At 42.3% G+C, this 25622-nt stretch overlaps 1 protein-coding gene across 1 annotated transcript; it reads left to right on the top strand.

Annotated features, from left to right (window-relative positions):
• Positions 1 to 284: 284 nt before the first annotated feature.
• On the top strand, positions 285 to 12098 carry LOC138301996 (promotilin-like). The gene is made up of 4 exons (XM_069242423.1): positions 285 to 502; positions 3386 to 3490; positions 7965 to 8073; positions 11944 to 12098. Exons 1-4 carry the CDS (start codon positions 386 to 388, stop codon positions 11949 to 11951), a joined length of 339 nt encoding a protein of 112 aa, XP_069098524.1. The 5' UTR covers positions 285 to 385; the 3' UTR covers positions 11952 to 12098.
• Positions 12099 to 25622: the final 13524 nt, after the last annotated feature.

Here is a 25622-nt window from a genome sequence, read left to right on the forward strand (position 1 = left end):
AAGAACAGCGCGTGCACGTGCACCTGCACTGAATGCTGCTAAATGAACGATTTCCATTTTGAAGAATCCAATAACCCTTAACATTCTGTGGTGATTGAGCTCTAGATGCAATAAAGCGAGGGCTGCTGTCCCAGCTACCTCGAGCCCCAGGTATCCAGGCCACCTATGAGGGAGGGAGCAGAAGAGGGCCTTAGCTAGCAAAGGACAGGGGCAATAAATCACCCACCGAACCTCGGGTATAAAAGGGCTAGAGAGAGAAGCAAGGCACAGCAAGGCTGAGGAGACCCACTGGCAGAGAACGGGCATAGAGACAGAGCGAGAGAGGAGAAGGGAAGAGAGAAGGGCAGACACTCAGCGTCCTACTGTCCGGCACTCCAGAGTCGTCATGGTCTCCCAGAAAGTGATGGCTGCCCTGTTAGCAGCCTACGTGGTCGTCATGCTGGCCGAGCAGGCCCAGGGCTTCCTCCCAATCTTCAGCCCCAGCGATGCTAGGAGAATGCAGGTGAGCACAGCGCTTCCAGACCCAGCGCTGACCAGGAAAAGCGGGCGGCCTGCTACCCGCCTAGGACAGGTCTGCAAACAATGGGTTTAGGGTCTGTGCACAGAGAGTGTGTTAACAGCGGGGGGCGGGAGTTTATGTAGCAAGTATCGCGTTGTTAGTTATCTTGTATATTGTACACCACTTGTTGACGAGTTACTCTCCTATGGGCGGCATTATAAAGAGAGATAGAGGGAGTGTTTGAGTGGTTGGGGAAAATATAATGAGGAGGGGAGGTGAGTTGCCTCTGCAAGGGTACCTGTGAGGCCTCTGCTAGAGTTCCGATAATGGGTTTACATTTTATTATAAAACAATTACTTATTTAGAGCTATGGGCGCCATAAGTTAACAGATGTTATAATTACTCAATGTTATGGCAGTCAGTTTAGTGGCCTCAGAAGGATGGATGAGCGAATCAGCCTATCTAGATTCCTACTCGTGATCTGCAGATCATAGTTCCACTCTCTGAGCCATGATCCGGCTGGTACCACATGAGGCCTGGAGACGATCCTATTCGAAACAGCTGACATATACTCACGGTAAGGTAATGGAGAGAGTGTCGGGGTGAACTTGGCCTCTTATGACGAAGAGGGCGCACATTTCACTCTGTGCGATCTGGAGGTGCAGTGAAGGGCCATTAAAGCCCCCCTCCCCAGAATATAAATGGAGTGGAAGTGGGCAGCATGCAAACCCCGCGGTGTGAACCTCGCATAGAAGGTAATCAGACAAGGCGAATAATCCGGGTTTTTCTCTTCAAAGACAGGGTGGTAAATTAATGGCAGCCACTTTTCATTAGGACCAGTAGTAGGGCAGTCAGTAGCAGAACTCAACAACGACTGGGGCAGGATAAGATGAGTGATATCAGGCTTGTAAGTTCGAGCTAAGGTGTCCCTAAAGACAAGGCGCTGACAGACTGCATGGGCTCTAAATTTCTGTTCATCCATCTGTGAGGGGGCTGCATCTTCTCAAGGTGGTGTCTGTTTGCACCGTAGTGTACAACAGCCAAAAAGAAGCATAAAATGTGTTCTCCAAAGGATCTTCATGTCTTCTATCTCCAGTAGAAGAATTAACCCACTGGGGCCGACAACTGTTTGTATACCTCGATTAGCAGGGAGTTCTCTACTCCTCTGGGTGTGATGCTCTCAACCCCACACTCAGTACAAGAGCTAACAAATGCCTGTGAAGATCTTAGTTCCTGCACCTAGCAAGCAATGCTGTCTTTCCGCCTGCTTGTAAACTAATGACCTATATTTCTGATTAGTCTGTAATTCACAAAAGAGTTCAGGATTAGGCCAGTGACAGTCAATTCTTTTGCGAATTCCATGTACAATCATTCCGAAACATTTTTGCACGTAAAAATATTTATTTTGAACATTTAGCACACATAACAGCAGAGCAGCAGTGCCATTGCCTTTTAAATCATAGTTCTGAATTTTCCACAGAAGCAGCTTTTCTCCATGGAGAAAGACCTTTCCTATTTCCTCACCTATTCTGAGGGTGTTCTCTTCCCATCCTCAACTTTAATTTACTCCTGCCCATGACAGGAGTGACCATATTCTAGGTGAGAATGGGTTATGGAAAAGCATGCAACAAGCTATCTTGTTTGCTTATGTACTCACTTTCCAAGGCTTTCCTTCCTTGGAAAGTCCTCTCCACATCTCTTGAGAACATTTACTCACCTATGAAGTAGGGTCTCTATATCTCTTTTTATGCGCAAATCCACATTTTGAGAACACTAAATGTGCATTTAATCAGGTAAATCAAGCCTTTTGCATAACAAACTGAACTAGGCGTGCAAATAGCTTTGTGAACTTGCCCTATGTGCTTAGCAAGAAAGGCTCTTTTTCTTCAGATGTGATGCCCACTTTCACTTCTCAGGCTGAACAAGGAAGGCCGTCTTCTCCTGATTGTAATGTTCATCCATCCTCTTCCCAGTAAGGAATGCTAGCTACTTACCTCAAGGTTTGGTCCTTATCAGTTGTGTATGTGCCCTGTAAGGACCACTCTCTTTTCCCCTATGGACAGTTACATCTCTTGTCCCCAAAAAGGAAATTTATCTTTCTGTGGGATGGTCGTAGCTCATGTTTACTTATTATTATATATTTGGTAATTTTCAGTTTCATATAGCACAAATCAGACCCGGATGGGCACTAAAGCGCTTTACAATAGTAAGGTGTTGCATGCAAGGGAATGCAATTGAGGTGTTGGTTGGTTGTCAGTGGGCATTTGGCAAAGTTTGGGCTATTGAGTGTTCCTGACGATTTTTCGGAGTATGGTTATAGTCTTGAAAAGAGGTAAAGATTTCTTCAATCAAGGTAGCATAAACTGCTTGGCGAGGTGAAGGCAGACTTCTTTCTTGAAAATCGTTTGCGGTGGGAGTAGTTTGTTCTTATGGCAAGTGGGGTGGAGTTCCATATCTTAGGGGCACTTCCTGGGAAGGTTTGGCATCTTGTGCAGGGTTTTCTGAATAAAGGGGTTTCCAGACCTAAAGAGTTGGTGCTTATGAGTAGACATGATTCGCCTGGTTTTGTGGTACAGGTAAATTTGGGTTCCATGCTGAATGGCTTTGTGGAGCCTAGCTTGAAGAAGTTTCTGGTTTTGACTGGAAGCCAACTGAGTTTGTCCAGTATGGGAGTATTGCAGTCATGTCTGTTGGATTCTGATACCAGTTCTATCAGGACCCATGTGACCAGCAAAGGGAACTTTTTTGATCAAGTGAATGTCTAACGTGTAAGTAAGGGGCACTATATTCATCTGAGTATTATGATCATATTAAGCATATTCTCTTTGTTTACATATGATGGTCCTGACAAAGCTGTGTCTGTCTCTGCACAATGAATCTTTACAGGCAAAGGAAAAAAACAGGGCTATGAAGAAGTCACTGCGATCTGAAGATGGGGAACTTGCAGATATCAGCAGCTATGACAATTTGGAGGAAGATGAAATTATCAAGGTAAATGAGATCTACCGGCCACCCTTCCAACTCACTCTAAACATGCCAAACCCAAGGCTTCCCCATGTACCATGATATGAATTGCTGCATGTGTCAGTTTATAACACTTAGGGGCTCATTTACAAGCCCCTTGCTGCACTGTAGAGTCATTTTTTTAACAGCCCAAAAGAGTCCCCTACCCCGCGCTGTATTTAGAAACTGGCCCAATGTCACCATTACACCAGTTTGTAAACCCTTGTGCCACATTACACCTGCACCAGGTATAATATATGCAAGGGAGGCATCACTCCCCTGGGAGGCCGAAAAAAATGGTGCAGTGAAATCAAAAAGATTTCATTGCGCCATTCTAGCGTCATTTTTTGAACTGACACTAGGCTCTTTTCAGTGGGCCACCCGAGCTCTGCTGGTCTAGCTTCAAATTTTTTGACGCTAGTCCAGCAAAGTGCGACAACAGCATCAAACATTTTGACACAGTTGGGCTAACGAGTGCCACGGTGCACTGTATTATAAATACAGTGCTACCAAGGTGTCGTTAGGGGGCACAGGGCTACGCCAGGAAACTGCCACATCAGAGCCAATGTGCCAGTTCCTGTGTCTCACTTTAGGGAGCAGTTCTGATTTCACCAAGATCTCAAGCTACCCCAGCCTCTGCCTTCTTATTGGTTCAATTTATCACATGTGTTAAACATTACTTGAATATGAATTTGAACCGTGCAACCATTTAATGTGTTTGGGGGTGACATCCTTCTTCAGCAGCACAGGTGCATTTGGGATCTTCAATGAGCAGACTCATGTAGCTACTCACATACAATTAAAATATTTGTGAACGCTGCTGGACATCTGTTCTGCACCACCAAATGCCTAGGAGGCTGTACACCATGGGAGTGCTACGGCTTTTGGAAATTCTCGTTAGTCAGCTAAAAATGGTTTATATTTCTTTTAGGACGTTGAACTATATAGAAGCATGGGAAAATTATACCATCTGCAATAAAACACCTACTGAAACTGATAGATGTAGTTGAGCCTCAATAATGGTTGTGCAATCCTCATCTGGACAGAATAACTATTCTGAGGTCAAAAGGAAGTGAAGTCGTTTTTAAGGTTGCTGCAGGGACAACTTCCTGGGGTACAGGGAGATGGGCTCATTGGAAAGAAGTGTCCATGCTTAATACCGTACCACAGACACCTGTGTATAAACACACCCCATCAAAGAACTTCTTGCTACACACCAGTGTTGGTGAATTCTCTTTTGAAAAATGCCTCATGTCAGCCTCTTGCACATACTGTATAAACATATGAACTCCAGAAAAACCTCAAAAGTGGAATTTTACTCGCATCTAATTTGTGAGAAGAGATGATGGGTAAAGGAACCAACAGAATCAGACTAGTTCCATGCAGATGTCACTGCACATGTTATAGCTAGAAATATTTGCTTGGTGCATACATTAGTCAATGGGCAATTGAGTCACCCAGAGAGTAGCCACTCAGCCTTCAGGTGGAGCATGTATCATCTCCTAGAAGAACCTGCTGGCGTCAAGACAAGGCATTGACAGCCTGGGTTTCTCCTATAAAGAGAAAATGTTGTCGATCTTCAGTAATAACAATAATAGGCTCGGTCTCAGATCTCACTATTGCACCAACATGACGGTGGTCCATGTCTCACTTCTTTCTCCCTTCAACACATCATCAGCAGCAGTAGAACAGCGCAGCACCAAAGTATTATGCATTTCATTCCATAGCCAAAAGTGTCTCTAAATGTGCAAGAGTAGCATCTGTGTTAAAAGTGTGGACCATCATGGCAGTTTGCCACAGATGTTGCCTGTTTTCCACAGATGTTGCACTGAGATCCCTCAGAGGGTGACTTACTGGCATTTACATGGGTTTCTTAAAAATCAGGGCTCTGGTATATTATACATTTCACAATCTTAGCTTAGCACACTCAACAATATACTCCATTTCCAATGTTTGTGACTGGAAAAAATGTGACCCCAGTAAACTCACAAGCAAATGTGTGCAGTATGAGGAGAGTTGGCAGGGCAAATGGTGCACACAAGATCCTGAAGATGTCAAGTAGGGACTAGTACTTCACCAGGTAAGAGGTTAAACTAGCTGTGCAACTGGAGAAATCCCAAACCTGCACTGTTAATGCAGAGACTTGTCAGAGCATGGCTGGGATACAGTGTCTTGATAGGAAGCATGGGGCCATTCTATGCTTTTGACACTCCCTGGCAAACAAGGTTTCTGTCCAGTATCCAAATATATAGCCATTCTTTATGGCAAATACACCTGTGATTACTTTGGTATCTCGCTGTGGAAAGCAAATTGTCACTTGCTCAACAAATCAGAAGACTAGCTGCATTCCATGAGTTCAATATACTGTCTGTCAAATGTCCTCAGACATTTAGAACAGGCACTATGCTTTGTGTGTAGCACAGTGAGGGTGAAGTGGAAGGTTAATGATTCTGGCTGGAGACCCTGTACACGTTCGTATTTTCAACCCTTATTATTTCCTGTGTTATCTGTTGATGTTGAACTTGAGGAGGACTCGTGTATGTTGGCCAAGATTTGGTTGTCTTGTTCATGACCGGCATGATGAAGCACTTAAGGATCCTATGAGAACAATCAATACCTAGGACCAGAATACTTTATCATTTGAGTATCCACCACTGGAAGCTGATTTGAGATCACACTACTGTTCTTCAAAGCCATACGTTTGGGCCCTGTGTGTATTTTCTAAAGATACCTAAAATCAGAGCAGAAATTCATAAGAAGATGAGAAATGTTATTTGTGCAGTCAGATTCCCATGTTAGGAATTTAAAGTCTTCTTACTGTCAGATGGTAAGTCTTCACACTCCCTTGTGGAGAGTGGAACCCCTTGATTTTACATTTCAACATGGGTGTACATTCATTAAAATGTCAGGGGTAGGAGAAGTAAAATCATACATCCTTTGACCTCCATGGCACCACAGGAAGTTACATCAAATTACCTTTGACTGAGAACATTTGCAGGGAGTTATGTCACATGGCCTAAACCATGATGACATTGCAATGGTGAAGTCCCACAATAACTGCATGATAACATAATAACACAACCCAGAAAAATGTTTGTTTGATATACCATCTCTTTTTGATTGATGTGGGTGGTCACATGATTTACCAGGGGTACATCATTTATTTCTCTTTGTATTACATAAATAATTAGGAGTCTGTTTGAGCTGAGGATATAGATCTACAAAGTACACAGCAGCACTGGGAACCTAAATTAATTACAGTGGTTCCCTTATTTCATACATCAACATTAAATGTATTGATAAATCCTAGAGATATGGGAAATGAGAGTTTGAAAGAGCATCAGAAATATAGGGATTTAAAAAGCAATAGTAATCAACTCCACCTATAGTAATTGTTATGAACCATATCCTGAATATGAAAATGGCACTGGCTTAAATAATTTCTTATTGTTAATACATTTTGGCTCTGATTATAAGTGGATTATAAGTGGATCAGGTACCCCTGTGAAGACACGTTTGCACAAGGATCAGAATTCTGAATTGTGCTAATTACTGGGTGCAATAATCTCTTCAAATGTCAGCAGGTCAAATCTGCTGGCATTTAGCAGGGGAGGGATTAGTACAGTATTGACCATAAAGTGCAAGTTTTTGTGCAGTAAGAATCAAAATCCTCATTTTACTACCCGAAATCATCAAATAGATGCAATTTATTTCACCCCAAAATGTCCCAACCCAAGGGAGTTATATTTTATCAATCGCAATAAATTTCATTTTACCTCGACAGAATTTGTAATCAGGGCCTTAGATGTATGTGCATTTAGAAGGCATTATCACTTCTGCGAAGCACAGAGGCAAAGATTTCATTCAAAGGTGTCATTATTCATGTTTTCACAATAAGCAACACTGGTAACACCTTGTTTAAAATTTTCAGTTTTTATTTCATTATTTTATTTAATCAGAATAGTGCATTTTACACTGCGGAATTCATTTAATTTACGGAATTGAAGGGTTATGTCACCGTCCCACCTATTTTGCTACCTCCGATGTGAGTGAGGGGACTCAACGGCAGTGCCAGGGTTTGCAAGGAGCAATCGTCCATGCTTTTCACTTTAATTCATTTTCTCTAGTACTGTTGTGTTCCTTTTACAACCTTACATATAGAGTCAGAGAAAGACCCTGGCGGTGACACCTGTTCATAGAAATTACTGAACAAAACACTAAATTAAGAAAATGAATCAATTGGAACAAAGTAATAATGATTCAACCAAATGATAAAAGGTGCCCTTCATGCCACCTTCCTACTGTATGTACGGAGGAACGGTAGATTGCACCATTATGTGTGAATATTGTAATTCTGTTTTTCTGTGCTGCACCCCAAGCTTTACCAATGTCCTTCATGCAGTCCCTTCTTATTTGAAGGCTGCCGCTTGAACCCTGTTTACTTTTTCTGCACCTCCCACAGCTGAAGGCTCCAGTGGAATTTGGGATGAGGCTCAGTGCCAGGCAGATGGAGAAATACCGGGTGGCTCTGGAAGGTCTGCTGCAGGGCCTGCTGCCGGAACCCCGAAACGGTACGGATGTGACTTTGTGACCAGGGGTTTCCAACAGCAGACTCATTACCAGGAGTGAGAAGTGCTACTTTCCTTGTCATTTGCAGCTTGACATAAAGTCATGGCATGTGTTCTTGGTGGCATAGATTTGCTGGCAAGGTGCTGAGGGGTGTGTTTTTCGTTTGGCGGCATCGTATTGACAACAGGAGACGAAAGATAGGTGCTTGCTGGCATACTGCTAATAAATTGGAGAAAAAGGATGGGTTTTACGTCGCACACTGTTGATGAAGGTGTTTATGGTTTGTTCATTGGGGACACAGTGTTCAGTCAAACCACAAACCTAATGTATTTGGGGGAGGGGAGGGTACTAACTATCTATTTCAGACAGTTGCTCCTGCGGACCAGATGGAGCAGATAGATGGACAGGGCTCACATTAAAATCAGTGCCTTCAGCCTCATATCCTACAATATGCTTCTGCCCTTGCATAATTCTGGCAACTCGTTCACATGTCTAGATGGGCATGTGGAGGGAGGGAGAGATGCGGGCTACTGGAGGTTCCCCATCTATCTGTTTTCCTACGATATATAACTTCACACGCAATCTATCGTCACTTAAAACCTTCTGTGTTTTTTTACTATAAGCAGTTTAGTTCTATTCACACTTTTTATCTTGTGCCTCGAGATACCACTTTTCTCTTGCTAAATGCAGTTTCTTCACCACATGTTTTCTATGGTACATCTAGATTTTATGTGGTCAGTTTTCAAAATCGGCACAAAACACATGAAAGCAAGCAGTAGATGACGATATCTGAATCACTCTTGATTTATTTCACTCTTCCCTCTTTCTGCTTTTATACACCTTTCACTACTTGGTCAATTCAATTACTAATAAACTCTTTTACATTTTGTGTTATTTACGAAACAGTAAATCAGGGTCCTTCAGTGGTCACAATAACAATAGGAGCTATTCAAAGACTAGTTAGTGGTGGGAAGCTTTCTGTAAATTCTGCGGTACAATCCAAAACAGTACAATAGATTTATTCTGATATGGCCACATACACTTTAAGTTAGGGTGTGACACAGCACTTAAAATGACAATAGAATGGTAGGAATTGCTAGAGCGGGGATCTCCATAAAGTTATCGGTTTACAAGTAGGATTTTACCATTCATCTGGAGAGAATTTGCCGCTGTATTACTCTGGGCCAATGGATCTTTGTCATTAGTTGAGATTATACCGTAGCTGCACATCAAGTTAAATTGTTATCACAATGTCAGTTGTATTTTCAGTCAATAATGATAGCTGCTGTAAGGTTAAACATTTATTATTTCGTCAATATCAATCATTAGTGTTAGGTCAGTGATCAAAACCAAGCAATCAATATATTGCATAAAGCACATTCCATAAAAGAAAGAATCCCTATTCTAAGAAGAATGATGATAGTTAAATGGTGTCAGTCTCAGTTGCCCATAAGGAGTTCTGTTTAGACAGACATGAAAAAGCATAAAGCTTAGCATTAAAAATCAGCTGAAATTCAATAAGTAATCAAAGCAGAACCTCCCATAAAGAGAGGTTCAAGAAAATCATTAGTGTCTCAGCATGAGCAGCATAGATTAAGGAAATGGCTGTGGTCATATGGCAAGTGGTAAATGGAATGAGGTAACCTACTCTAGAAGCACTCACTATTATAAACATAATAATCTAAGCTATTGTAACATGTTGCTTCTTCTTTCTTCAGTCAGCCAATCAGCTTTCCGATGCCCTCATGAGAATAGGATCACTCCGTCTTCTCACCAGGAATACAACAGTCCACACACCGCAATGTTGATTGAAACATTTGTATCAAATACATAGTTTATTCTCAAAAGCTTTCACACCACTCATTTGCCTTTAGAAAACTGCATCTTCATGATTAAGCTTCTATTTTATCTCACTAAAAGACACGTTTCTTATTTATTAGTTAATGATGTTCTTTGAGTACGTAGAAACATTTACAGAGTTCAACAAGAACATTTTATTTTATGCAACTATTATTCATTATAAAAAATATGTCTATGGGAAGGTCAGGAAAAATAACATTTCACATTCTTAAGCCAGGTCAGCTTGTCAGTAATTGCTGCTTCAGCTGCTCAAGCATAATATGTGTAAATATGGTTGCCTTCTACAAGTTTTGCATTTAAAAGGACAATTTTTTTAAAAAACGTAAGTGTTAATTCTGCACATTATTGCATTATTTTTATCAACATTTAAAACGTGTTTGCAGAATTGAACGGTATATCTATATGTACAAGTGGTGAAAATGAATTGGTAGTGGTCAGGCAAGCATTTGTAGGTGTAGTTGTTTTTAGTGCTGTGGTGTTACACAGTGGGTAAGTCCTGGGGGTTGATGAAGGATTGTTGGGACATCATTAAGTGGTGTAAGTGGAGATTCAGGCTGGTAGTGCTGCAAGCCCAAGAAGGTAACAGTAGTAAGTGGAATGTAATTTCACAGGTGATGCAAGTGTGGAAGTGGTAGCGATTTGACAATAGACTGGTGATAGGTGGAGGCACTTGTAGTTTAGGAGTACTGCAGGATGCAGAAGTGGTAAATTGAGAAGTGAATACATGTCGGTGGAGGGTGTGTATTTTTGGGGACCCTGCAATATTGGGTCTGTGTAGGCTTTTAAGGCACTGGTGACAAGTGAAAGACTGAATAGTGTTAGAGATTCTGCAAGGACGGATGTTTTAGGGGTTGAGCATGGACCTGTGGTATGTAGAGGCTGCATGGGGTTGGCATGCCCTAGCATTGGAGAAAGGTATATAGTGATAGACAGATGTCTAGTGCTATAGGTGGAGCGGGGGGAATGTGTAATCAATCAAGAAAAAAATAGTGGTAGTCAGAGGGCTGGGTAGCATTAGGGGCCGCAGGGGGAAGTGAAACAGCTGATAAAATGCATGGAGGCTTATAGAGCAAAGGCTTCTTGCCAGATCATATAAATAATATTATGATGGCTGGTTGGGCCATATAAAAATCTTACATTAAAATGTTTAAAGAGACTACTGCCAAAAGCATTCAGAGGTAAGCAGCAAATAGTCGGAAGAATGGAACTGACTGACAATAGGTAAGCAGCTAAAGTCTTGCGAGATAGCATTATAATCTTAAGAAAAATAATAACAATATCAGAAATAATAATAACAGTATCAATACAATTTAATATTATTATTGTTAATAAGAATTTGACTTCTACTTTTCTTCTTTTAAACCACTATTTCACTGAAATCTCAAGGCACTGTCAAAACTGTAAAATTGTAAGTCAAAAATAACTTTTGTGAATGTGTGAAATGGTAGACTTCTTTGTTTGGGTAGCTTAGGTTTCATGGGCTAGATTCGGCATTGATCACTATGATTTTCATGCATAATATAGAGTTCAGGATGAGACTTGCCCAGCCATATCTGTCAGACGTTCTATCTTCCTGCCCTCAATAGGAGCTATAAATGGACAGGGGCAGACATGGCTGCCAATTCCACCGGTCAAACTGAACGTAGAATATTTAGAATTGCATCTTGGAGTGCAGTAGGGATCAATAGTGGATACAGAGGATGGTATGTTAGGGCGTGTCTGCTATTACAAACACTTGGCTTTACCTGTATAGAATGAGAGGAAATGAGAGGGAAAACTTCAACAAGCAACAGTGCTGTAATCAAACACTGCAAATTGAAGAATCTGAAGCAGGTTGTTAAATGAGGATTGTCAACAGACACGAAATGAACAAAACCTTTTGGGGAACCAAGATCCTTTCTGGTTAAAAGTTCCCATGAAATATTCCTCCGATCCCTGAAAAACAACCGAGGGCTCTGGTGAAAGTGTTAAGTTAGCAGCATTGATGTGCATCTGTTTTCTCTTTATTTCAGTGGACTGATGCTCAAACACCAAGAAGAAGACATCCCGGCAGCTTCCCCCCTTCTTTTCCAATCCTGATGTATAACTAAACTTGAGGACACTGTAGAAAACCGGGAAATACATTTTCTGATGCAACATGTTGATATTATGTGATCTAATAAAGTAATTCAGAAAAGAGTGGAGGGTAATCTTGATTTACAGTTGTGCTCTTCACTCTAGTGCAAGGGAAACGATGAGTCAAATGAGGTCTACGTGAACTACTGCTGCACATTTTAGATATTGCTTATGTATTCATTCATTGTTTTGGGGTTTTCAAAAGTTACATGTATTTGCTCTCTACTTTGAATCAGATCAAATTCTTAAACATTAGGTGGCCTTGAGAACATAAATAATTTTAACAGTCTCTTAAATTGAAATAATATTTACAAAGTCGGATCAATGGCACGTGGGCATTCCAGTGCGCAGTCACTGAAAACGCGGGCTTTGACATCTAGGAAGGCAGGTCTGCAGGTTAGTTTGTGGTGCAACTCTTCATTCATTCCACAATTAAGAACAAGCACCTGTGTAAGAGGCTTAAAATATTGAATTTGACTTGTGCTTGAATGGGAAAAAAGCAGAAGGGTTTGACAGCTTACCATAATGCTAAATGTACTTTCTCTATTAAACAAGCATTGACAAAGTCAATTGGAACCACCATTGAGACCTTTCGGCTTTGTCAATGTTTTTAGCCATGCTGTACAATATCCCAGAAGCTGTGCAGCATTGCTAAATAAAATTGGCACAGCCAGTTTTTTCAAAAATAATTTATTTGAGGTGTGCAGATGGAGGACACAGTTGGAGGGAGCAATGCATTAGGGAAGAGAAGCAACAGGCAACAGAGAATAAGTTGGCCAGGGAAGTAGTTCGGAGGGTGGTCAGGACAGATGTAGCACGGAGGGTGGGCTGGGTAGGAGAAGAAATGGGTGATAGGGATTGAGGGAGCAGGTGGGGGAAGCCATCTGGACAGTGGGGTATGGAAGCAACATAGAGGTCGGAGTGGGAAGACAAATCAATGGGTGTAAGGGCAATGGAGAGCAGACAGGGAAGAAGCACATATACAAGAAAGCAATGGGCAAAGAATACAAGAGTGCGTGCAGAATGGGGGATGTGTGGAGAAGCACACAGGTGATAGAGAGCAATACAGAGGGCAGGGGGAGAGAAGCACATGAGGGAGACATGTTGGAAACACATGCACTCTTGTGAAGTGCTGAACCAAAAAGAAAAAAAGTGGTGTTTGAATAGCATACAGTGGAAGCAAGGAAACCAGCCGATCAAAACTAATGGTAAAGAGGCTTTGCTCCACGAGAGGGGCAAACACAAGATTGACTAGATGAGCCGTGAATATGTAGCAGGCCAATCAGTTTGACAGGAAAGCCAACCAATGGTAAGCAATGATGCAGAGATATGTGGTGGCTGGGTGATAGATGACACACAAAAAACACAGTAAAAACTGTCTAGTCAAAACATATCTCATAAAGTCCCAGCATTACAGCACGTGCTTTAGGAGAGAGCGTTAGCCACACAAACACCTTGCATTTAGAGAAAGTCCAAGATTCCCAAGAGATCCCCGAGCAATCCAACGTAGAGTAGAGGAAATGTATTGCATCTTCTCATGAGCTTTATTCACACTCCAGTCAATCCCTGTTTCTTAAGTTCTAGCCAGCATGTGTTTCGTCATATTTCAAGTTTTCACAACTTCATCAGGGCTAGAGTAAATACATAAAATCTAAATATAATAATTATTGATGAAGCATTCTTTCTGCTGTCAGTAAATTATAACCCATTGCCAGATTTGCAATCCATTGCAGTACAAACAAACAAGAAAAACTGCATGGAAAGAAGCGGGGGAATTTACAATTGCTGAGGAACCCAAAATTCTAAGAGTGCACAATTTGTCTCAGTATATGCTAGCACCATTGTGTTTTGGAAGGTACCGTGAATCAGTCATCATAGTCAACAAGTTGGTCTCCTCGTTGGCTGTAAAGCAAAGGGATGCCCATTATTCTTGGATCACTCACTAACATATAATTGTATGAGACTTATGCATGTACCAAAATTAAAATGAGTGCCCATGAAGACCATTAACCCAAAGCATACTTTATGTCTGTATGCTGAGCACAATGTGAAAACCATGACCAACGCCAAACCAAAGCACATTCACCAGCTTGGACATAAGTCATCATTCAGTGATTTATCATGTTATGGGCACAGAATAAGTATTTCCAACTATCGAAAATGACCAGAGATGTACATGCACATGTTTTATGATAAAGAGGTACTTTCAGTGCCACATTAGGGCTATCAAATTTATCATTCACATAAAATTAAGGTACATTTTCTGCCATCGTCGATAATTTATATAAAATACAAAATAAGTTCTAAACAAATTGCTAAAAGTTATTATGTAGGCCCACCGTAACTGTTGTCAGGTAATCCAGGCTAGCTTGCCCACTAAATATAAGAAGAATACATGGAATCCAAAACAAAATAACTCACCAGAGAATACTCCGACAACATTTGCAGCATAACTGCCTCACCTCGCACAAGTTTGTGTACTGGCGTTCCAAAGCAGCCCTATTTTAAAACAGTCTAGATAGTGAAAACAGAAACCAAAAATCCAAAAAGGACTAAGGTAAATCTCTTTTCAGTCCATACCAGCTCGAGAAGTGGCCACCTTTGAATGCTAAAGTCCAAGATGTTACCCTGCAAATCTCAATAAAAACAGTGCTGGATGTTAGTTTCAAGTCATATAAATGACAAAATCTATAGTAAAATACAATCCATATTTTCCTAGTGTTACGAAGGAAAGCCTTATTTTATTAAAGCCAAGGAGGCGAGTATTATGCCTTCTTAACTTGCTTTATTTTAAGTAGCAGCAGTCAAGAGGAAGAAAGAACTACAAGTCCTAGTAGGCCAAAAGTCAATGGGCAATGGGAACAGAACAGTAGTTTAACATAACCACAAATCAGGACACACGGTAACCTATAACACTTATCCTGACTGTGAACAGTCCTCTTATGCGAGGGGTCATGTGGAGGAATAAAATAACAGTAAAATTAGAAAAATAAATAAGACAGCCAACAACAGGGTAAACATCTCTTGGGTAAGATCCAATAACTGGGGTCCAGTAGGTGGAGTCTCTGAAGAGATAAGTTGGTGCCAGGAAAGACGTAGAGCGGAGTCAACTGTAATCATTGAAACAGAAGATGTAGCAGGCAAATCATGTGACTGTAGATGTTGATGCACCGGTAAGTGTAGGGTGGGAAAAACATTATCAATAAAATGTTGTGGTGAGATAATATTCATCTTCGTGTTTTTAATAAAATTAAGACTTTCCTTCATAACACTAGGAAAATCTAGATTTTATGGCAAGTCACGGAGGCTCCTATTTTGCTTGTTCAAAGCACATTTATTACCACCGAAGAAGCAGTATGTACAGGTTTGGAATAAAAGGTTTGAACAGTATAATCGTTCGACCAATCAACAGACCCCAGAATGTCCTCCAGATGAGAACCCACCCAAAAGCCTTTTAATGAGGCCAAGGACATGACTCATTTAACCCACACAGCCAGGGAAGGAAAAGAGAATGGTTAGTGTGGCTTTTTGAAGGAATTGAGGATTGAGAATCAGAGGATGATCTGAGATTACTGGTTCATTGTTCATACACTTTCAAACAATTGCCTACACATAATTAGGGATGATCAGGAAAAACATAATAAAAACACAAAAGTTAAACTGCTTTTTGCGCGTTTTCGAATATTGAAAAGGACTCCTGTAGGAGTAAAGTGGCGAGAGGAAATATCTAGAGCCTTGGCATCAGAAATACGCTTGATGGAAATAAGACATAACAACATAGTTAATTTGGCAGAGAGCATTTTTAGTGAAAGGGGCAGATCATCTGGCCAACAGTTAGGTATGCATCCTGTGAATCTAGATGAACCATCCAATCACTTTCTAACAAAGAATCCCTTAGATAGATGATGGTCTCCATCTTGAAATAACGATAGACTACAAATTGATTGAATTGCTTGAAGTTGATGACTGGCCTCATCTTTTTGTTCTTTTCCTGAACTAAAAAGAGAGAACTCAGAAATCCCTGTGGATTGAGGCAGGATTCCTGAATAGCCTTCTTCTGAGGGAGGGAAATTACTTCTTGAGTTACTGACATTATCATGTGTTGAGAAAAATGCAGGGGTTCCGGGATTTGAGATTGAAAAGGCATGGGGAACCTTGAACTGAATTCATCACCCGGGGATCTGCAGTGATGAATTGCCAACTGTGGAAAAATAATTTTAGACAACCCCCATTAAAAGAGGCATGGAAGGAGGACTTAACTGAAGGATTAGCTGCATGGATGCTCCTTTGGCCTCTGCTTCAGAGACCCCTACTCCTCTAGGGATCCCCCTCTGCCCACACTGCATCTACAACAAAGCTAGCCCAACCATCGCCCCCATACTCTACAACATAATCAACTCCTCTTTCAACTCCGCCACCTATCCAGATCCCTGGAAGCACGCAGAAATCACCGCTCTCCTAAAAAAAAAACAAGCTGACCCGGAGATCCTCTCCAACTACCGCCCATCTCCCTCCTCTCTTTCCCCGCTAAGGTTGCAGAGAAATTAGTCAACGCCCGCCTATCCCTCTTCTTCGAAGCAAACAACACTCTTGACCCTTCACAATCCAGGTTTCGCAAAAACCACAGCACGGAAACTGCCCTCATCGCATGCACTGACGACATCAGGACCAAAGTCGACGAAGGCGAGACAGTCGCACTCATCCTCCTAGACCTCTCCACACCCTTTGACACCGTCTGCCACCACACACTCCGCACACGCCTCCACAACATAGGAATTCCCCACAAAGCCTTAGACTGGCTCACCTCCTTCCTCACCGACCGGACCCAGAGAGTCCGCTTTCCCCCCTTCCACTCCAACACTACTAAGATCACCTGCGGAGTTCTCCAAGGGTCCTCTCTCAGCCCCACACTCTTCAACATCTACATGATCCCCCTAGCCAACATCCTCCGAGAACACGGAATCACTATCCTCTCCTATGCAGATGACACCCACTCATCCTCTCCCTCACCCACAACCCTACCACTGCCAAAACCAACCTACACGCTGCTCTCCTCGACACCGCAAACTGGATGACCACTAACCACCTCAAGCTCAACTCAAACAAAACCGAGATCATCATCTTCGGCCCCAACAAAACCACATGGGATGACTCCTGGTGGCCCACCACCCTAGGCCCCGCACCCACACCCGCAAACCACGCACGCAACCTCAGCATCATCCTTGACCCCTCCCTCTCCATGACACAGCAAGTCAATGCTCTAACCTCCTCCTGCTTCCACACACTCCGCACTCTAAAACAATCCTTCAAATGGATTCCCCCAGAAACCAGAAAGACAGTCACCCACGCACTCATCAGCAGCAGACTGGACTTCGGCAATGCCCTCTATGCCGGCACCACACTCAAACTCAAATGCAAACTCCAGAGAATCCAGAACACAGCCGCACGCCTCGGCCTCCCCCGCCATGAACGAATCTCACCACACCTCAAAACCCTTCACTGGCTCCCCATAGACAAGAGAATCACATTCAAGATCCTCATCCACGCACACAAATCCCTCCACAACACCGGCCCAACCTACCTCAACGAAAGAGTCAACTTCCACACTCCCACACGCAACCTCTGATCAGCCGATCTCGCCCTAGCCACAGTCCCCCACATCCAACGCACCACCACAGGAGGAAGGTCTTTCTTCTACCTCGCCCCCAAAACCTGGAACTTCCTCCCCACCAACCTTCGCAAAACCAAAGACCTCCTGGTCTACAGAAAGAACCTCAAGACATGGTTGTTCGATCAGTGTCCCTCCCTGCCCTCCCCTGTCTTCTATTCCCCCCCCCAGCACCTTGAGACCCTCACGGGTGAGTAGCGCGCTCTACACATTTTTTGATTGATTGATTGATTGATAGGGATAGAATTGGGGTCTGAAGTCTTTGACATTGTAGGTATAGAAGCCTCTGAAGTATTAACCTCTGGAGTCATGGCCAGCAAAGCGGCTCCTTCCTCTGCTGGCCCTGGCAAAAACCTGATAGGCAAAAGATTGTTAGGCTTTATCAATGGCGGCCAAGGTGGTTACATATATACTTAAATCTTTTTTTAAAGAATCCCCAAACAAGAGACCATCAGCCTTGACTCCAGAATACAATGTAGCCAGGTTAGCTGACTTGGGGTCCAATTTTAGAAGGAGACCCTTCCTCCTCTCATGTGTGATAAATTAAGGAATTTGTGTTGCTTAGAAACAGAACATTCTTTGGATCCACATGCACAGCTCTTTGGCATCGTTAGAGGAATTGTCCAACTGAGCTGAATCCGTTAAATCAAAAATACGGGATAACGGATCGACTAGATCCAGTAATTTATCTTGGCATATAGACCAAGCCTTGTCGACCCTCGTCATGGGGTTCTATCCAAATTTAGAAAAGAATGTTAACATATTGCGATATATGACTGAGGTAGTAGTAATGTTAAATGGTAAAAAATTTCTGGGGAATTCTGATTTAGTTTTGCTCTGGTTTGATTAGGTACAATCTGCTAGAAATCCATTCCCCCACATGCTCTGCTGGGTACCACTTAATGGAGTTTGGATGAAGTATGAACGTGGGATCGAACATGGGATTTCCCTGAGAACCTAAATTGTAGGTGGAAGCAAGAGGATCAGATTTTGAGGATGAAATCTTCTTTTTCTTAGATTTGGGCCAAGTCAAAACTCTGATTCATCATTGTCATTATCATTGTCTGTATTGAGATAATAGGAATCATCATTTGATTCTTAAATACTGGAAATTACAGTTTTTGTCGTGGTATTGACTAGGATGGAATCATTTATACCCTCTGGAGACGGAAGCCTTGGCGGAACTTTGTCCTTGATCATATGTGAGGAAGTCTCACCAACCATAGGCGCTACAGAGTTTAATGCTGGACCTTGTTTTCCTTTTGGTAAGGGAATCTTTGGGCACAATAGACACTAATGTAGTAACAATTTTACATTTCCTGCTTTCCCCCGCAGAATGGGCCATAAAATTTTTTGACATTAAATTAATAACTGTGCTTCCAATATTTTTTCTTATTTTTGAAATTTAAAAATCCACTGCCTGCTGTACTGATGACTGAACAAAGTCATCCAAATTATTGCGAAAAAGCAATGCATCACCCTCATCTTAATAAAAAACTGATTCCTCTTGCTCCATTTGTAAGGAAAAATGACTTTATGAAGTATGAGGAAAAATAATTGGCAAGAAAATTATTAAATTTGCTTTAAAATGAAAGCAGGTAAATGCTTCCAACTTAGGAGGGGCCTAACTTGAGGAGAATTAAGGAAGGAATATCTGAGGTGATAGACCGTGCCTCATGGGCGGCACTCGAGAGAGCTGAGGAACGAGCAGAGAAATCCTGATATGCTCTGAGATGAGTAGGCCTAAACGGAGAAGCTCTGCGGGCAAAAATCAGTGGAAAGATAATAATTTCAACACTAACTGTGAGGAAACAGTGAGAAGGATGCACTTCAAGGAACGCAATCATTGGACTACACCAACCTTGTGCGTAGATGAGTCCAACGTCGCGAATATGAAACTCGCTACAGCCAGTCAAAGGATATTAAACATGCAAGCGAAGCTGCCTTTGAAAGGCAACAATACCATTACAATAGAAAGCACGCTAAGAAATATATATAAAAGACAATGGGGGTCATTCTAACCCTGGCGGTCGTCGACCGCCAGGGCTAAAATGACGGGGGCACCGCCAACAGGCTGGCGGTGCCCCACAGGGCATTCTGAACCGCCGCGGTCAGAAGTGGAAAACCGGCGGTCTCCCGCCGGTTTTCCGCTGCCCTTCTGAATCCTCTATGGCGGCGCAGCTCGCTGCGCCGCCATGGGGATTCAGACACCCCATACCGCCATCCTGTTCCTGGCGGTTCGCCCGCCAGGAACAGGATGGCGGTATGGGGTGTCGTGGGGCCCCTGGGGGCCCCTGCAGTGCCCATGCCAATGGCATGGGCACTGCAGGGGCCCCCGTAAGAGGGCCCCACAATGAATTTCACTGTCTGCATTGCAGACAGTGAAATTCGCGACGGGTGCCACTGCACCCGTCGCACCTTCCCACTCCGCCGGCTCCATTCGGAGCCGGCGTCCTCGTGGGAAGGTTGTTTTACACTGGGCTGGCGCCAGCCCGGTGTAAAACCCAGAATACCCGCAGCGGTCTAATGACCGCGGTGCGGTATTCTGGAGGGGGGAACTCTGGCGGGCGGCGGAGGTGAGAATCACCCCCAATATATAGTTACTTATCTTGACTGCAAGAAAAAAGAAAATAGGACTGTTCACAATCAGGATAAGTGTTTTACATTATGGTATATCCTGATTGGTGGTTATGTAAAATTACTGTTCTATTCTCATTGGCCATAGTCTCTTGGCCTACTGGGACTTGTAGTTCTTTTTCCCTCTTGGCTGCTACTATTCAAAATAAAGCAAGTTAAGAAGGCATAATAGGAGCCATAAAACTGAAATTCAAAGAACACAAGAGCCAAATTCACGTCATCCAGATGGGCGGTGTTTTGCAGTTAAACCATGTTAGAGTAGTTACAATCTTTAATCAGCCATCAACAAAGGATCAAGACATATCTTGTCCATTCCAGGACAAACAGAGGGGCAGCCAAGTTCAAGTACGTGCTGAAGGTTCAAAGTGTCCTCTCAGTGTAACCAGGCTACTAGAGAGAGAGCAATGAGCTCAAAGTATACCAAAACAGTATTGCATGCACAGAGGTTGTTAAGCAAGTCAGTCATTCCATATGGCTGATAATTAAAACAGGACACAATATTGGCGATCTCTACTCAATCCATGTCTATCACTAATATCACATTAGGAACACAATTCAAAATAAGCAGATCCAAATCAAATTGTTTAACCACAAGAAATGCATCATAGAAAAGAGAAAAAATACAGGCCGAAATAGGTCTAAGTTAAGAGCTAAGCCAGTAACTGCAATGAACATCAATTGAGCATGGTAAGTAAAAAAAAAACTGAAGCACTTTGAAAAGGATATGGAAACTCTGCCATAGTCCAGTGTGTTAGTGACGAGTGCATGGGTGACTGTCTTTCTCGTGTCGGAGGGGATCCAATTGAAAATCTTTCAAAGGAGTCAGAGGGTGTGGAAGCATGCCGACGAGACGGCGTTGACTTGGTGGGTCATGAATAGTGAGGAGTCCAGGATGATGCCCAGATTACGTGCGTGGTCTGTGGGAGCGGAGGCGTTTTCCAGAGCAGTGGCCACCAGGAGTCATTCCAGGCAGAAGGGGGGGAGCCAAAAATGAGGATCTCCGTCTTGTCCAAGTTGAGTTTTAGGTAGTTGGCTTCCATCCAGACGGCGACTGCTCTCATCCCTGTTGTTGAAATTTCTCTTGGCCTTCACAGGATCATCAGACAGGGAGAGGATCAGTTGGGTATAGTCGGTGTAGGAATATTGTTTTGTCCATGTTGTTTGATGATCTTTACTAGTGGGCCACGTAGATGTTGAAAAGCGTTGGGCTGAGTCATGATACTTGGGGCACTCCGCAGAATGTTTCTTTGGGTTCTGACGTGAACGGCGGTAGTCTGACACTCTGTGTTTTTCCACTGAGGAAGGACCTGATCCATTCTAGTGCTTTATCTCAGATGCCGGAGTCGTATAGTTTGGCGCAGAGGGTGGAGTGGGAGACGGTGTCAAATGTAGCAGAGATGTTGAGGAGGATGAGTGTGGCCGTGCCTCCACGGTCTAGTATGGCGCGGATGTCGTCAGTGGCTGCTAGAAGGGCTGTTTCAGTGCTGTGGTTGCTTCTGAATCCGGATTGGGGTGGGGCTAGGATTTGGTGTGTCTCAAGGAATTAGGGGCTGGATGTACCAAAGGGTTTTACCCATTCTGTGTCTATGGGAAAATGTGTTCATACATATGGCCCTTGGTGAGTTGTTGGTTGACTGCCTTTTTTGTTACTTTGGCTGGGAAAGGGAGAAGAGAGATGGGTCTGTAGTTTTTCAGCTTGCTTGGGTTGGCGGTGAGTTTCTTAAGCAGCGGGTTGATCTCAGCATGTTTCCAGTCTGATGGGAAGGTGGAGGTCTTGAAAGATCGGTTGATAATTCAGCGGAGCTCTGAACCATGTGTCCATCTCTTATACAACTGGAGAGTCACAGAACTACAGACCAGACAAGTCGTTAAAGGCCTGATTTAAATCCTGAAGGACGGCCGGTGGGTCCACCAGGGCAATGGGGTAAATTACTCCATTGCCCTGGTGGAAGAGCCATCTGCTAGATTTATAAATGACTGCAAGGATGGCAGTCATTTATAAAAGCATTACCAGGAACCACTATGACAGTGGTTGCTGCCAATGCATGTTACTCTCTGCTATGGAGTTGCATCAACAGGACACAGCCCTGTAGCAGAGCATTTCATATTTCCTTCCTGAAAAGAAAAAGAAAAAATATAATGCCCCACTCGCCACAGGAGTCTTCTCACATGGCAGGGGGAGCATTATAAAGATCTTACTGTTCCTTACCGCCAGGTTCAACCTGGCGGCTAGAAACAGGGTGGGTGACATGTAGCCATTTCTCCAATGGCCCTCACTCTCCAGGGCCATCAGAGAAGTTTGGACACAGAGGAGACAGGGTAGTTTCTGCATGGCCAGACTTAAGGTTCACTCAAAATTAAATTTGGCAAGCAGACCACTATATTGGAGAATTCTATCGCCATTATGATGGAGAACCCTCTCTGTCAATATATAATTCAGGCCCTAAGTGTCTTACCAAAACAAAATGCAATTGTTGACATGCTTCCAAGAGAAATATGATTTAAATTATACAACATCTCTTTTTCGAACCAGTGATCCAAAGTGTATGCAAGGCATAACTTTGTATTAAATATTTCTTTGCAAACAATACATTAAAAGAATGGTAAAAGAGGAGTAAGAATAACTATATTCCAGATTCTGATCTAAAACTTGCATTGTGTATATTTGTGTACCAAGAAAGCTGTTTGAATTGCATAGCTTTTAAAGTTTATGGCATTTTCATTACTTCACTGCTGCTAGAGGTTTTACAGAAGAAAAAACATGAAAAATGTGTTAACTTTCGATAGGAGAACTTTAAAGCTAGTATCAATGTTTATGGCAGTGGTGTTGGTGAGCTTTAGAAATCAGGGACGATTTATTCTTACTCATAAAGTAGGTGGAAGTGAAGCTGTGCAGCACTGCTAAAGACAACTGAAATCATTCATATGACGGGTTTGTCAAATGATTTTACTACAGCAAGGCAAAAATACTGTACAACAAAACGAGTCTAAGACATTAGTCATCAACACTACAGTAATATAAAAATGAGACAGATGCACCAATAATAAACATTTCAGAAGTGTCATAAAACATTATTTGAAGGTGTATTGTGAATATTTCCAAAGATAATGATAAGGTTCATGTTCCGAAAGCTTTTTATTTCAACTGTCATTGTCAACTTCTAGGATCACTGATCAATGCTGTGTATTGTTCCTGAGCATATTTCAGCTTTCTCCGAGTGCATTGTAACAGAGAACCTGCTTATTTTGTGATTTTGTGTTCTCTATTAAATAAAGTGTGTCTTACACAGAACCGGCATTTTGTATAAGATATTCTGCTTCTCCACAAGTCAACTGAGTTATTTTGAACGAATAATACATATTTCATGAATAATATAGTTCGAAGTAAAACATGATTTACTCAAATGGTGGAATTATTGTACAAAAACCCCTCATACAAAAGGATCATTCCAAATAGATAAATCTTCTCGACCAACAGTAGTTTCCAGAACAAAATACATACTCTTCTGCAGCAAAAGGTCGTTTAGAACAGATGTCATCCCACAAACAATGCACTTATCATAAAATACATTCAACTCCTTACAATAGAAGTTTAAAGAAGAGCAAGTTTGCCCTCACACATAGAATGCTCTCCTGAACAAAGGAATAATCCACATGCATCTGTCTGGGTTGTTATGCGTGTGCTATTATTGACCTTGTGAACATGGGTTGCTTACATTATGCATGTTTTAATGCTTAGAGGTTAAGAATTCCTGTTTTCTCTAACTCACGAGAACTTAGGAACTTGTTGTCCCTTTTTCATGACATTGCTGTCTAACATATGACCTGAAACTGCTGTTTATTCTGCATTTTAATAAAGATCAGTTGACTACATCACCTGAAAAAATGATTCCACATAGCCACCTCAGAAGAGCAGTGCTTAATATCTTTCGGTGTTTGCTGGTGCTCGGCACTAACACCTTTTTCTAAACACATGCATAGATTAATTCACCACTTGGTGGTGCTGTGTGCCTATTTTTAGCACAATTCCTCATTGGTAATTTAATCTTTTTTTTAAAACAAGCAGATAGTTACTGCTATCATTGGCATTTGGCAACAGTGGTGGGAGCTCAGGCGGTGTCAGCTGCAGTGGACTTCCAAGAAATAATTTGGGCCCTGGCACTTCGTTCTTTACAAATGAAGCACTGGGGCAGATTGCACTTTCCCAAGGACAGAGCAACTGTCACTTACTGAATAACATACTATGAAGCATTTCATGTACTGAGAACAGATGTAGTGAACACTCAAACTCTATGATTTGGAAAAGTGAGAAATTCTTTGAATGTATTTCATTGCAGACTGTTGCTCTTTTGCCTAGTTTCTATTGGCTATTAGCATGTGAACCATGTATTAATGTAATACATGTATGAAGCATTTGCCCAAAGCCCTATAAAAGAGTGTCATTCTATCATGCTAGAAGGAGACCCTTCCTCATCCTTTGAAGTTGAATCTATGCTGGGTGTTGACCAGAACTCTACTGAGTTTTGCTGTATTTCTATTAGATTGAATGCTTATTGACCTAACCTCGATGGCCCAGTTTATTTATTTCTGTACCTAAATTAACAGAGTAAATCTTAACACAGAGATCCTGGTCTGTCGTTGTTTACCAGGAATGCCTTATTCTAGCCTGGTGTACATTCCCTACCTAGCTTAAAAGGAGAGACGGGTTCAGCGGGGAGCACCAAAGTCTGGCAGGGACTAAACTGCTCCCTATCAAGTGGCAGTGCACTCAGAAGAGAAATTAATTTGTAGATTTGCATAGATGAAAACCCTCCTAGTACCATATTCATTACATAGGTTTTTTAACAGTTGTTTTGACCATTATGCTGCTTCACCATTTCCGATGTTAGCAGGTGTCAAACCTGACTTTCCAGACATATGACTTGAGTTTAACAGAACCCTTCATTATTCATGTTTTGTTTGCTCTGTAGGATTGTGTTTCAGCTTTACTAATGTTCGACTTTTCATCCTTGGTGTGGTCTCCCTTAACTTTTTGCCTCTGTTCCCCAGGCTGTTGATGTGTGCTGGACTCTGTTTTTGCTGTTTTTGTTACTCTGAGCACTTTACCACTGCTAACCAGTGCTAAAGTGCAAGTGTTCCTTTACAAAAAATTTATGTAATTCGCTTATCCATGATTGGCATATTTGATTTATTAGTAAGTCCCTAGTACAGTACAATAGAGGTGACCAGGGCCTGTAAATCAAATGCTACTAGTGGGCCTGCAGCACTGGT

This window comes from Pleurodeles waltl, chromosome 6 (genome assembly GCF_031143425.1).
Source record: "Pleurodeles waltl isolate 20211129_DDA chromosome 6, aPleWal1.hap1.20221129, whole genome shotgun sequence".
Taxonomy (NCBI): Eukaryota; Metazoa; Chordata; class Amphibia; order Caudata; family Salamandridae; genus Pleurodeles; species Pleurodeles waltl.